This window comes from Antrostomus carolinensis, unplaced genomic scaffold (genome assembly GCF_000700745.2).
Source record: "Antrostomus carolinensis isolate BGI_N321 unplaced genomic scaffold, ASM70074v2 scaffold11223, whole genome shotgun sequence".
Taxonomy (NCBI): domain Eukaryota; kingdom Metazoa; phylum Chordata; class Aves; order Caprimulgiformes; family Caprimulgidae; genus Antrostomus; species Antrostomus carolinensis.
Genome location: NW_010304490.1, coordinates 120,900 through 133,069, shown reverse-complemented (window position 1 = coordinate 133,069; position 12,170 = coordinate 120,900). Strand labels below are relative to the sequence as shown.

Below are 12,170 nucleotides of genomic sequence, written 5' to 3'. Positions count from 1 at the left end.
GGGGGGGACTGGCTGTGAGGAAAGAGGTCTCGGTGGAGGGGCCTTGTGGGCAGGGGGTGCGTGGAGGGGCGGGGAAGGGGTCTCAGTGGTCTCCTGAGTGTAGATCTTCTCTGAGACCCTCCTTCTCTTTTCCAGCAGAGCGAGGAACCTGTAGGGTGGTGCCACCAGGTGCTGAAAGGAGCCAGCAATGGCGCGGGTCAAGGTGCTCCGTGGAAAGGGTGAGCAGCTTTTTGTTACTAAATAAAACTGCCGCTAAATAAAACTGCCGTGCTTATTTGTTCCTAAATAAAATTGCCGTGCTTATTCGTTCCTCAGTTACGATTCCCGAGTAATGCTCACTTATATTGTAGGTTGACGCTGGGAAATACAAAGTCGTGGAATTAGCCGGCAAAGCTACTTAAGATTGTATTGAAAATGCTGGGAGAGAAAAAGCAATTAATGGTGAAAAGAGACCTTTACACAGACCCCACGTTTCCGGCCAGTGATACCTCCATATTTTTTGATTATTGTACCCCACTTGCCCAATTCAGAGGCGAGATATCTTGGTTGAGACCTAAGGTGAGTTTTAAGGTATAAAAGAATGTGGTTTTGGCAGAACTGGACTTTAAGGTAGAAAATGGTAGTTAGCATTGAATGACTGCTATCGGGTGTTTTTATTGTTTAGAAATACTGAAGTGTTAACACCAGTGTGTGTCAGTGTTAACTATATATGAGTTATAGCTTTTGAGTCTGGGTGCTTGTTTGTGGATTTGATTTCAATCTTGTTGTAGAACTTTTGAATTTCATGGCATTAATAGAAATAAAGATTTTTTTTATAATTTTTTTTTTTACATGTTGCATAACTACCTTGAAAACAAATAACTGGATTTTAGAGTTTTTCAGAAGGATATTGCTTTTTTGGCGGCTGTTGATTTCTCTGCTAACAATAAAGAAAGCTTTTTTTTAAGGTTATAACTTGTCATATGACTTGTATTGCTTTTAAACTCACAGCTGAGTACCAGAGCAAGCCATGTGAGAGCTGAAAAGTTTAGAATGCATTTCTACAGCACGTTCATTCAAAGCGAAGTGTTTACGATCCTGCCTTTGTGTGTGTGTGGGGAAAAAAGGCTATAAAACATAACAGAGGCAAAAAGCATGTTGCCTTTAGTGGTATTGCTTTTCTCCCCTGCATCTGGAGATGGCTGTAGAACTGGGGTAAAGCCCTTGGCTGTCAGGTAGAATTGGCAAACAAATGACTTAATGGATGCAGTTTCTGCTTTTGTACCTTACGCCTCGATTACTACTGAGCAGGTAATTTCCATCTCTTGCAGTCTCTACAGATGAGAGAAGAAACATTTTAAAAACTCACTTTCAGATACAATTTCAGTGTTCAAGACACTGCATTACCACTTTTGCTACCAAGTAATCTATTTTTATTTGCCCTAGAAAAGGTTTTTCTCTTATGCTAATGTGGAGACTTCTGTAGCTTGGGATGTGCAGTTCAAAGTGAACAGCATCAGTTTTGTCACAGTTGATCGTGAGCTGATGAATTTTGTTGTCGTTCACTTACTGGTGCGTCTGCTGAGGTTGCACCTGTTGGTGACATTTGTGTGCTAGAATTCATGTGGGAACTAGATTTACCTCCCATGTAGTACCTGTAAAATAGCCACAAGGCAGTCATTTGTTATTGCTTGCTTAGGCTGTGTCTGAAGAGGAAATGTTCTAGAGGTGAAAATTCCCTTATGTTGTGAGAGGTCTCTGGAGCCCTGGCGTTCCCTGAAGCACGGGCTTCCTTAGAATGTCACGCAGGATTTGGCTTTAACTGCCCTTCTTTTAATTTTAGGACATTTGTTCTACTCCTCGGTTATTTTCAAACAATCTGCAGGATATACAAGTGAAACAAGGAATTTTGGGAGACTGTTGGTTTCTGTGTGCCTGTGTAGCTTTGCAGAAGAGTAAATACCTACTGAATAAGGTACAGAGAAGTCTCTTGTTTCGTGTTTCAGAAGTTTTCTTCATCTAATTTACATTTGTATATTGTTCTTCAATCCCAAGCCTCCATATAAGTATCAGTTTTGTTATGCTTAATTTTACTGGTTTTATTGTGATTATTTTTTTTCTATGATTATTGCAAGTGGTTGATATTCAGCATATTTTAAACTGGTTTTGTTTACAAAAGAAATTGATTATTTGTCTTGACCTTGTCTTTTGCCTTCTAGGTAATCCCTCCAGGTCAGCCCAGCTGGACAGATGAGTCATATCGAGGCTGTTTCACTTGCAGGGTCTGGCAGTTTGGACACTGGGTGGAAGTGACCATCGATGATCGTTTGCCTTGCCTTGGGGGTAAACTCTGCTTTTCCCAGTGTCAGACAGAGGATTTGTTTTGGCTTCCACTATTGGAAAAAGCTTATGCAAAGTATGTGAACGCTGTTATTGAGGGAAGTAAAGGGAGGTACAACACTTGTGCACCTTCTACTTACTTATGTTATCTGACTGTTTTGGGCATAGATCTGTGTGTTGTTAACTGTAAAGCACAATGGCTTCCAGCTTTTCCATGCTGGGTTGGGCAGATGTCTGTCTTTAAACTGTTGATCTGTAAGGTGTGGTTCTGGTTGTATATGAGGTAAGATGCAAGATTCTTAGGGGGAGTATTATGATGAAAAGTAAGAGCTGCGATGAATTATCAGGATTCAAATGATGTTCATTAAGTCACTGTCCATTTGCAATCTAATTATTAAAGGGAAATATTTTACTAGTGCAACATTTGAGGGCAGCTGAGGGCTCAATGGAAAGCAGAAAGCATGCAGATATTTTTGTGGAAAGCAACAAGGTTGTGCAAATTTATTCTAGTTGAGGCTCAGGTTATTCTTTTTCTTAATTTGATAGTTTATTATTTCAAGAAGGAACAACTATATTGTTAATGTGTTTCAAAATGCAGCTGCTTTATGTTTCGTGACATATCCATCAAAATGCTGTCCAGGTAGACAGAACAATTTGGAGGCAAAAATGCACTGGTAAGATAGACATCAAATGTCTGAAAGAACTTGGATGAAAGATTGTGTGGTTGCCAGCAGAGGGCAGGAAAAGTCTTTAAGTATGAAGTAGTTTATTCAACTGTAGATACATTGAGCAGAAGTTGTGAAGCAGCAATGGCATGTTAAAGCTTCTCTGTAGATTTCAGAAGGAATGTTCTTTGTTTTCTGTGGAGTCTTACCATTCTATCTTGTCTTATCATTCTATTCTAGTCTTGATTTCTTTTGCTGTCTCTTGCATCCACTGCATCACGTAGGGTAGTCTCTTGATTTACTTAAATTGTTGAAGGAAGTGCTACTCTGGTTGTTTGTGCAGAGTGAACAAAGAGTAATTGAAGAAGAGGAAGAAATGTTATTTATTTATAGAGAATGCAGTTACTATGTCATGGAAGATGATGTAGTACACAGATAATAAGGTACAAATGACTAGTACTAGAGTGGTTTCTATATAGGATGGAATGAATTGTGATAAACTTCCCATCAAACAATGGAATGTTTGATGGTTTACATGTTTTTTAGATATTGTATTCTGTATAAATAAAATAGTACATGCTTTCTCTTGCCTACTTGGTTGGGGGTATGGTAGGGTGCAGTCATGATGATGTTACAGGGTGGGGTTGGAAGTACATAAAAGCCTATTTCTTTAGTTCTGCTGTTTCTACAAACTTCTTTTTTATTATTATCATTTCTAGAGTGCATGGATCTTATGAACAGTTGTGGGCAGGACAGGTAGCAGATGCTTTGGTTGATCTGACTGGAGGAATTGCTGAAAGATGGACCCTGAAAGACCCTGGAAGAAACATGGAGAAAGAGAAGACTGGCATGGTTTTGGAGAAAGCAGTGTTTAGGAGACTAATGAATCTGAAGGAACAGTGTGTGATAAGCTGCTCAGTCCTCAATTCCAGACAAGGTAATAGCAAAGTTGTAAATGTTTTAAAATAAACATCTTGATTTAACAGTGTTCAGAGCACAAGGCAGCCAGCAAATGCATAAGGCTGATTCTAGTACCATGCGAGTGTCATGGTGCAATTTTATATGACCTTGGATAAATGAAGATTTAAGGATGTTGTTGAGTTCAGGATGGAGGGTGCTTTTGGGAAGTGCTTTCTATATTAGATACTAATATGGTCAGTTCTCAAAAACACACCCCCACCACCACCCCTGGAAAAGCACCTTAAAAACCTCAACGAATTTCAGCACTGAGAATATGTAGATGTTTGAGATCAAGTAGGGAGTTAACGTGCTTTAAAATTTCCATTTATTTTATTCTTTTATAGTCACAACTAAATGAACTGTTGGGGTATCTTATGCTGATTTTGTACTGATTTTAAAACAATTTCTTTTTATCTCAAAATTGCCTTCTTTCAAAGGATGTTTTAATGTCATTCATTATAAATATGGAGCAGGGTTTTTTGTTTACTTTCAAATGCTTTTTTTTTTTCTATTCAGGTGCAAGTGAACTAGGAGAATTTCATGCCTTTATTGTGATAGACATGTTGAATCTGTCTGAAGTGTCAGGCAAGGAAATCTTCCTACTACGAATACGAAACCCTTGGGGGAGGCGATGCTGGAAAGGTCCCTGGTGTGAGGGGTGAGTAGGTCTGTTTTCATTTGGAAAATCATTTGTGACAGTTCTGAAGCACAAAGTATATCTGTGTATTGCATAGGCAAGTATTACTGATAGCCTATAGTGGAGGAGAGAGACTTCAGTTTGCATGCAGTCCTTCAGAGATGTCAGTAAATCACCCAGCTCACTGGTTCTAAGGCTAGTCATTTTGATCTATTAGTTCTGGTAATATAATTTTTTTTAATAACTTTTGTTTGTTTTGAAAGCATCCTATCTTTTAATGAGATAAACTCAAGATCTGGTTTATTTTCTGTCTCTGATTTTTGTGGTGGTGTTTTGTTCTTCTGCAACTGATCTAAGTGTCTTTGTTCCTTAAGATGTTTGACTTCTAAGGAGTCACTTGGCTTTACTTGGCTCTTCTCATTTGATCTTGTCTTAGTCACAAAAGATGAGCATGTGTATAAAAGAGACAAGAGTTTGTATTAAAAAATACAGCAGAAGGAAGGATGCCTATGGTTTTTTTTGCCTGTATGCTCTCATTTCTGTAGATTAATATGCCTAGGAGAAGCTGGAATTGAATAGACATAAAGAAGGGTAGATAAAAAGATGAGATTTGTTTTAAAGGAAAATATGTTTAGCAGTTCATACAGCAAAGTAACAAGAATGACAGGGCAGACCCTACTCACTTATTTTGAAAAGTGTTAGCATATTTAGGCTGTACAAAAGAACATGCAGTTCTTGACCCAGGGGGCAAGGAGCAAGCTTTCAGCATTAAAATATGGAAACAATATGTTCATGTTAATAAAAACTCTAGAGAAATAGGTTTTTTTCTGCTGAGTTCTAAAGATGGCTTAATCGCATTCATTGAGACTGAAGCTGATGTTTTTTGCTTTTGGTAGAGTTTTGGTTCTACACTTGGTCTCTTGAAGTTTCTTTGCTAAACAGTAAATTGCCACGTAGTTGCAAGATAGTATTTCACTGAGTGGCCTCAGAGCCCTGTTTTATTCAAGTGCAGAACTGTTCTTTGTTGTTAGGGAAACAAATAAAAAATGTTGAAAGTACCAGCTTTTAATGGGCCCTAAATAATGAGGTGTTTAAATTCTTGGCTTATCATGAGTTATCCAGCAGATTCATGGGGGTAACCAGCTGCTTCATACAGACAGTAGTTTTTGATGTTCACAGCATTAAAATTCTTTCAGAGCAGTCACTGTGCAGCTTGTTTTACTTTTTTGTTGCTATTTTCAATAACTGTTAAAATTTTCATTCTGCTCCCACACTTTGGACAGTAATGTCTGTTGTAAGCAAAGTAGCTACTTCACCTAGAAGTGTGCTGCTGTATCCAGTCTGGTGTTAGGTTGTTTCTAAGTTTTCTTTGAAATGTTTTAATTCATACTTTCTATTATCCCTCTCACTAACTAACAATGTGTATAGAAAAATAATCAATGCAAGTATTTGACAAAAAAAATAAAGAAACCTCTTCTTACTGTCCTGCTCCATAGGATATTTGATAGAACATTGTTATAGAACTTTATTGGTCAAAGAGCTAAATGTTGACTTTTGTCTTATGTGCAGTGGTCAAGGATGGAGCCAGCTTGATCCAGCAGTTGCCTCAGAACTACTCTCACAAATCCAAGAGGGAGAATTCTGGGTTGATGAAGAGGAATTTTTCAGGGAATTTGATGAGATTACTATGGGCTTTCCAGTCAATGAGGAAGGACAACTTCAGAGCCTCTATACAGGTGTGGTGTGAGGAAAGCATCTTTCTCATACAAATAACGTTATGTCAGTGGGAAAGATTGATTTGAATTGCAAACGGGTGCTACTAGACCATGATTTCTCTTTCTTAGTCTTTCCCTTTCCTTTAGATTCATAGGCCTTTCTGTCTCTGCTGGGAAGAATAGAGGGACAAGAGGAAATTGAAGATCTTTAGAGGAGTCTTTGATATTTCTCTGAGATCTAGTTGCTTGCTAGTTGTTTGAGAAATTAGTGTTCTCTCTCTAGAAGGCTGTTGTTCTGGACAGCCTTATGATTTATTTATTTTTTTTTTAATGGGAGATCAACTTGAGATTTCTAGAGACAATTTCTTCCTGTAAAAATCACGTCATCAATCTGCCATTGCCAAATAAATGCAGCTTTTTATACAAGTTTGAATATAGGTTACATCACCATACATGCATATTCATACATAGGTGGAGCATAGGCGGAGTCTTTTTGTTTGTTGCAACATTCATTCTCATGCCTCTCAAAATGTTGATCATGAATATCTGCTTGGAGAAAGTGTCAGGGCTACAACAGCGTGTTTCCTTGAGCTGGGGGATCTCTGACATGTATCTGTTGTATGAAATTAAGTAGCCTCTGGTGTCTGAAACCCGCACCGTGTTTTTCTTATTTTGTTAGAGAAAGTGCTGTATCACTCGCAGAATCTTTTTGGATCCTGGGTGAGAGGCCAGTCTGCAGGTGGCTGCCGTAACAACAGCAGCTTCCCTACCAACCCTAAGTTCTGGCTGAGAGTCTGTGAAAAGAGTGAGGTGTGCATTGCTCTGCTGCAGAAACATAGGAAATACAGTGCTGACTGGGCCGGAAGAATTAAAAATCTGACTCACTTAGTAGAGGAAAATCTGTCTTTGACTGAAGGCATACAGGGGAAGAATTATCAGGCTGTGGGATTGCATGTCTGGAAGGTAATATGGGAGTGATGTTTTTCTTTTTGCAAATAGAAGTTTTAAGGCAATACTGAAACTTCTGAGTAAAATAATTCATTTCCTAAGGAAGTGATATGGTTCAACTGTTCACACATTTTACATCTCTGATTTTTATTAGAATGGTCCCATTTATGTCACAATGCAGTTACTGTCTGTACAAACTATTAGTGGGCTAGTACTTTATCACTGAGTGCCAAGTAGCACAGCTTCTGAGACTGTTCTAAACTAGTGCATGACGTTTCAGGCTGATTATTTTATGACTATTTCTAAATTTATTCATCTTGGAATATTAACTTTTTCTACTCCTCTTTGATGTTCAGCTTATCTGCTGATACTCTCATCCTTATTTGTTTCCTTTTGTAAATGTATGCATGTTTTAAAATGTTTTAAACAATATTTGATCATTTTTAGTTTTATTATAAACTCATTTTTCCTAAAACACCACGCATGGTTATGCATCTGTTCCAGGTGGAGAAGAAACGATTTAACCTTCCAAAGACCCTCTCTGCTCCTCCAGTTGTAGGTACTGTCTGCCATTCCTATGATAGAGAAGTGCACGTGTGCTGTGACCTTTCGCCTGGCTTTTATCTTGTTGTTCCCAGCACTTTTCTGAAAGATGCAGTAGGGAATTTCCTGCTTCGTGTATTTTCAACAGGAAGAATCTCTCTCAGGTAGGTTCAAAACAAAACAGAAAATTTCTTGTAGTCATTGGCACAAACAAATACGTGAAGTAGAGCACTAAGTGTAAATTTGCAAAATATTTTCCAAGGGTTGTGCAGAGTACCAAGTAACAGCATTGTTTGGTCTTTGAATTAATGTCAGTAGTGTTCTATCTCCTTGTTCTTTGCATGAAGCTGCTACTACCTCTTGTTACAATATCAATCAGAAGTAGTCGGATGAGTAGAATCTTGACTCTAAACTGCAGCCTAGTATTTTGAGAAGGTGTGTATTTTGTAAAAGAACTGAATAGTTTTCTGCAGAACATGTTTCTCAGTATGTGGAAGTTCTTTCTTAACGTATGGAAAAATGAAGATGTACCATCAGAAGTTGAAAGCAGCTGTTATTATTGCAGTCAGTGACAGAAAAGGAGAACAGGATATTATCATGTATGCTGGAAAACATCCTAACAGATTGCCTGACATAGAACATTGTTATTAGTGAGCAATACAGTGTCAAATGCAAATGGAGTGTCAGCAGTGGACTTAGATGACAATAACACAGCTTATCTTTTCAGGGTAGGTGTGGAAAATAGCACTGATGTTTACCCTGTCTTCTATAGCTGAACAAATAATTGTTTTTTTGAATTAAAGCATTCAACAGTGATAATACAGCTGAACTTCTTACTTGTGAAGGCCTCAAGAAATTTACCAGCATTATGATAAAATTTTTGGAAGGATCACTGCATATTGTGTTCTAGCTGATATTTCACACAAAATAGTCTTCTGTGATGGACTTGGAACAATCTTTTATTTCTGCATAAAAATGATTGCTTATCCAACAGGAAATACCAGTGTCAGTCCAGTAGCTTCTCATGACTTAATGTTTTTAACTGTAGCTGACTATGTAGCTGTCTCGGCACTTAAAAGTCAATTATTTGTGAGCAATTCTGTGTTGGTGACCATAGCCTTGAAATACTGAAGAAGACATGATGATGAGTAGTTGTGTGGAGACAGCAAAGTTGTATCTTCTTCCAATAAACCTGAAAAAAAATCTGTGGTTGTCTAACAGCTTGTGCCAGGTAAGCTGTATGCAGAGGCAAAACATACTGTTGGCAACATGTTTAAAAGCTCTTCACATCTTTTTATATTCTGGGAGTACACTATCAGCTCATACCTCCTTGGAGAGTAACTGGCAAATCACACTACAAACAGAGCATGCATCAATAATTTACTCTGTGGAATTTGGTAGCCAGATGGCATTGAGTTTTAAACTGAACAAAGGTCTGCAAAACTATGAGGCTAGTTTTACTGTATGGGTGCAAGTTGTGTACTTCTTACCAGTGATATATTTGGTTTCTGGGCATATTTAATCTGCAGAACATGTTGCACTTTGAATGATGAAAAAAAAATTCTAGTATTGCTGTTAAGTGTAACACTTCCTCAAACTGAAACAGAGGTGCCAGCCTGGATGTGTGTCTAGAATGGACAATTGCAGAATATTGTAGCAGCTATTACGTGTTCTCAACTGCAAAACTGGGGATAAGAATAGGTGATCTGCTTCAAGTTACGCTGAAATATGGCTTCAAATGTTGCACAACTGATAATGATACTGGATTGTTCATATGACTGTGAAAAGCGGTGCTGGGCTAGGATCAAAATAGGGTTAACATTACAGTGATCAAGTCAGCAGGTAAAATGGTAGTTTCCTCTGATTAAAGACATAGTGAATACAAAACAGAATGCAGTGTGTGCTGTGGACTTAGTGAGGTGCTCATGTGTACTCCAGAAGTCAGCATCATTTGTATGACTTTCAAACAGGACAAATAGCACAAAGCTATTGAGGAAAAAAAAATGTAAGCTGCATTACTTTGTACATGTACAAAAAACCTTACCTGGTTTCAGTGCATGGTTTGTGTATGCTGTGGTGTTCTTGTAGAGTTCTGTGAATTATTTAAGGGCTTAGAGTTGTACCATTCTTTCTGTGCTAAAAATTTGAAGGAATTTTATTTATGTAAGTTTATGTAATACTAGTTCATTTTTTGTGAGCTGGTGTTCTAGATTTTGTGAAATCATACAGATTTTATACATTTAGTTCCTTTTCTCTTATGTTTGATAGTGAGCTAAAACCACCACCCACAGATGCTGCCCTCTGTGAAGAACTCCCAGCAGGTGAATGGGAGACAGTGCAGCTGCATGGATGCTGGAAAAATGGGCAAAGTGCTGGAGGCAGCAGGAACTTCCCCTCCTTCCATACCAATCCCTGCTTTCCAATCTCCATTCCTGCAGGACCAGGAAAAAGTAGTGTGAAAGTTACCCTCCGTCAGCACTGCCAAGATAGCAAGTGTCGTCCTATAGGTTTCCATATTTTCCAGGTAAGACTCCTGGTCAGTTTGATTCTCATCTGCCAAGTGTGAAGGTGAGCCTGTCAGCTAGTTCTGCGCTCCTTGCACTTGGCAAGGGACATGCTCCTTCTGGGAGAAACACAGGCTGATCCTGTGAAAGATGTGGAATTACTACTCACTGGGTAGCATAGTGACCAGATAACTGGTTCCACTGAATCTTTCCAACATTCTAAATTAGTTTTAGAAATTATGAGCTCTTGAGGATTTGCAAAGAATTCTCAGTGTCTTATTGGTTGAGGACCAGACTTTTTGGTAACTGATAATGAAAACTTCCTTTCTTCATCTCTAATAATTATTTACTTATCCATTGGCAAGTGGTGTTCTATCTACAGACAAGATTACAGCTCAAAAGGACTAATATATTGAACAGATGATCTGAAACAAAACAAGGTATGATTTGGTATGGACAAATGCAGATTCTACATGTACGTGCCAGAGATCAGCTGCATAAATGGAGGATGAGAAGCTTCTGGTTAGGTGACTGTTTTGCAGGGAAAGCTAACTTTATTTTCAGAAAATGTGCTTCAAAAAAAGTCTTGCTTAAATGGAGAATCTGGAGTTGAGCGGTAGGAGTGATCACATAGCTTCAAATATACAACATGTGAAGTAAGATTGAAGGAATGGCGTTTTTCATGCCTGTAGGAGACTGAGAAGTCTAATATTAATTTTTAGTACAGGAAAGGCCACTAGAAAGAGAAGGATGTAGTCTGGTCACCATATCCATAAGGTGAAAAACAAATGCATTAGGCTGCAGTGCGAAAGAATGAGGTTAGGCAACAGAAAAAGCTTTTGAGCTGTGTGGGTATTGGGTTGTCTAAACTGTCTACAAACACAGTAGCAATGATTTATCTGTACTTGATACTGCATCTGGGTTTTCTGGAAGCCTTCCCATCCCTCTCATGTAGCTCTGTACAGGAGAGTGAGTATTTGGAGTGGAGTAGATAATGGAACATACCATACTGTGGTGTACCAGGTATTTAACGTTGTGAGGCCTGAAATATGTGAAAAGATAAGCAACTTTTAATTCTTTTTTGCAGGTTCCTAACAGCAGCTGGAAACCACATACTTCCTCTTTTCTACACTTGGAGCCGCTGGTTAGCTGTGTACCTCATTGCTATTCACAGGAAGTAAGCCAACTCTGCAGACTTCCTGCAGGAAGTTATGTGATTATACCTTCTACGTACTTGCCCAATACAGAAGGCAGTTTTACAGTGGTCATAGCAACCAAAATAGACAGGTAAAAATACTGTTGCCTTCTGTTTGCATTTCTAATATTTTTAGAGCATGCATTACAGGATGTTTAGAAACAGTAACTGTAGTGACAGGTTCTTGCTTTTGATAGAAAATAATCTTTTTTTTAAAGTCTTGTTATTGCTGTTGTGTTTGCAAGCACTGCTTACTGATTTGACTATGTTGGAAGAATGAGTGAAAAAAAAGTATTTGTAATCTTCTTCCATCAGTTACTGAATAACAGATGTCTAGTGCTGGAGAAGATGGCATTACAGCAACTGGCAGCTATGTCCAGATACTAGGATTTATGCTGAAATTTCACTAAACTTTTTTTAATAAATAGAGCTGTTTTTTGAGAAGCTGCAGTCTATGGTAAGCTTTTTGCAGGTAGTTCTCCTGATGAGAATAATAGCAGGTCTGAATCAGATTCATAGATTCTGTAAGATTGCATTAAGAGTCCATGAAATTGCATCAAGGCTCCATAAGGATGTGGAACAAAGCCTAGCCTAACAATCTTCTCCTTTTGAAGTGGGATAAATGATTGATGTTTGCAAGATCTCTCCAATGCTTTGTGCAGAAATAAGTATGGTTTTGTTTTC

General features: G+C 38.3%; 1 protein-coding gene across 2 annotated transcripts in view; it reads left to right on the top strand.

Annotated features, from left to right (window-relative positions):
* Window positions 1–314: 314 nt before the first annotated feature.
* The window catches only part of CAPN10 (calpain 10), a 14,353-nt gene continuing 2,497 nt past the window's right edge, over window positions 315–12,170 (top strand). For both annotated transcript variants that reach the window (XM_029084147.1, XM_010164481.1), the window contains exons 1-10: window positions 315–558; window positions 1,823–1,954; window positions 2,199–2,395; window positions 3,704–3,921; window positions 4,461–4,602; window positions 6,151–6,317; window positions 6,976–7,259; window positions 7,749–7,951; window positions 10,056–10,311; window positions 11,379–11,578. In XM_029084147.1, coding sequence (XP_028939980.1) covers window positions 415–558; window positions 1,823–1,954; window positions 2,199–2,395; window positions 3,704–3,921; window positions 4,461–4,602; window positions 6,151–6,317; window positions 6,976–7,259; window positions 7,749–7,951; window positions 10,056–10,311; window positions 11,379–11,578 — 1,943 coding nt within the window. In that variant the 5' untranslated portion in view covers window positions 315–414. The remainder of the gene's footprint in view (window positions 559–1,822; window positions 1,955–2,198; window positions 2,396–3,703; window positions 3,922–4,460; window positions 4,603–6,150; window positions 6,318–6,975; window positions 7,260–7,748; window positions 7,952–10,055; window positions 10,312–11,378; window positions 11,579–12,170) is intronic.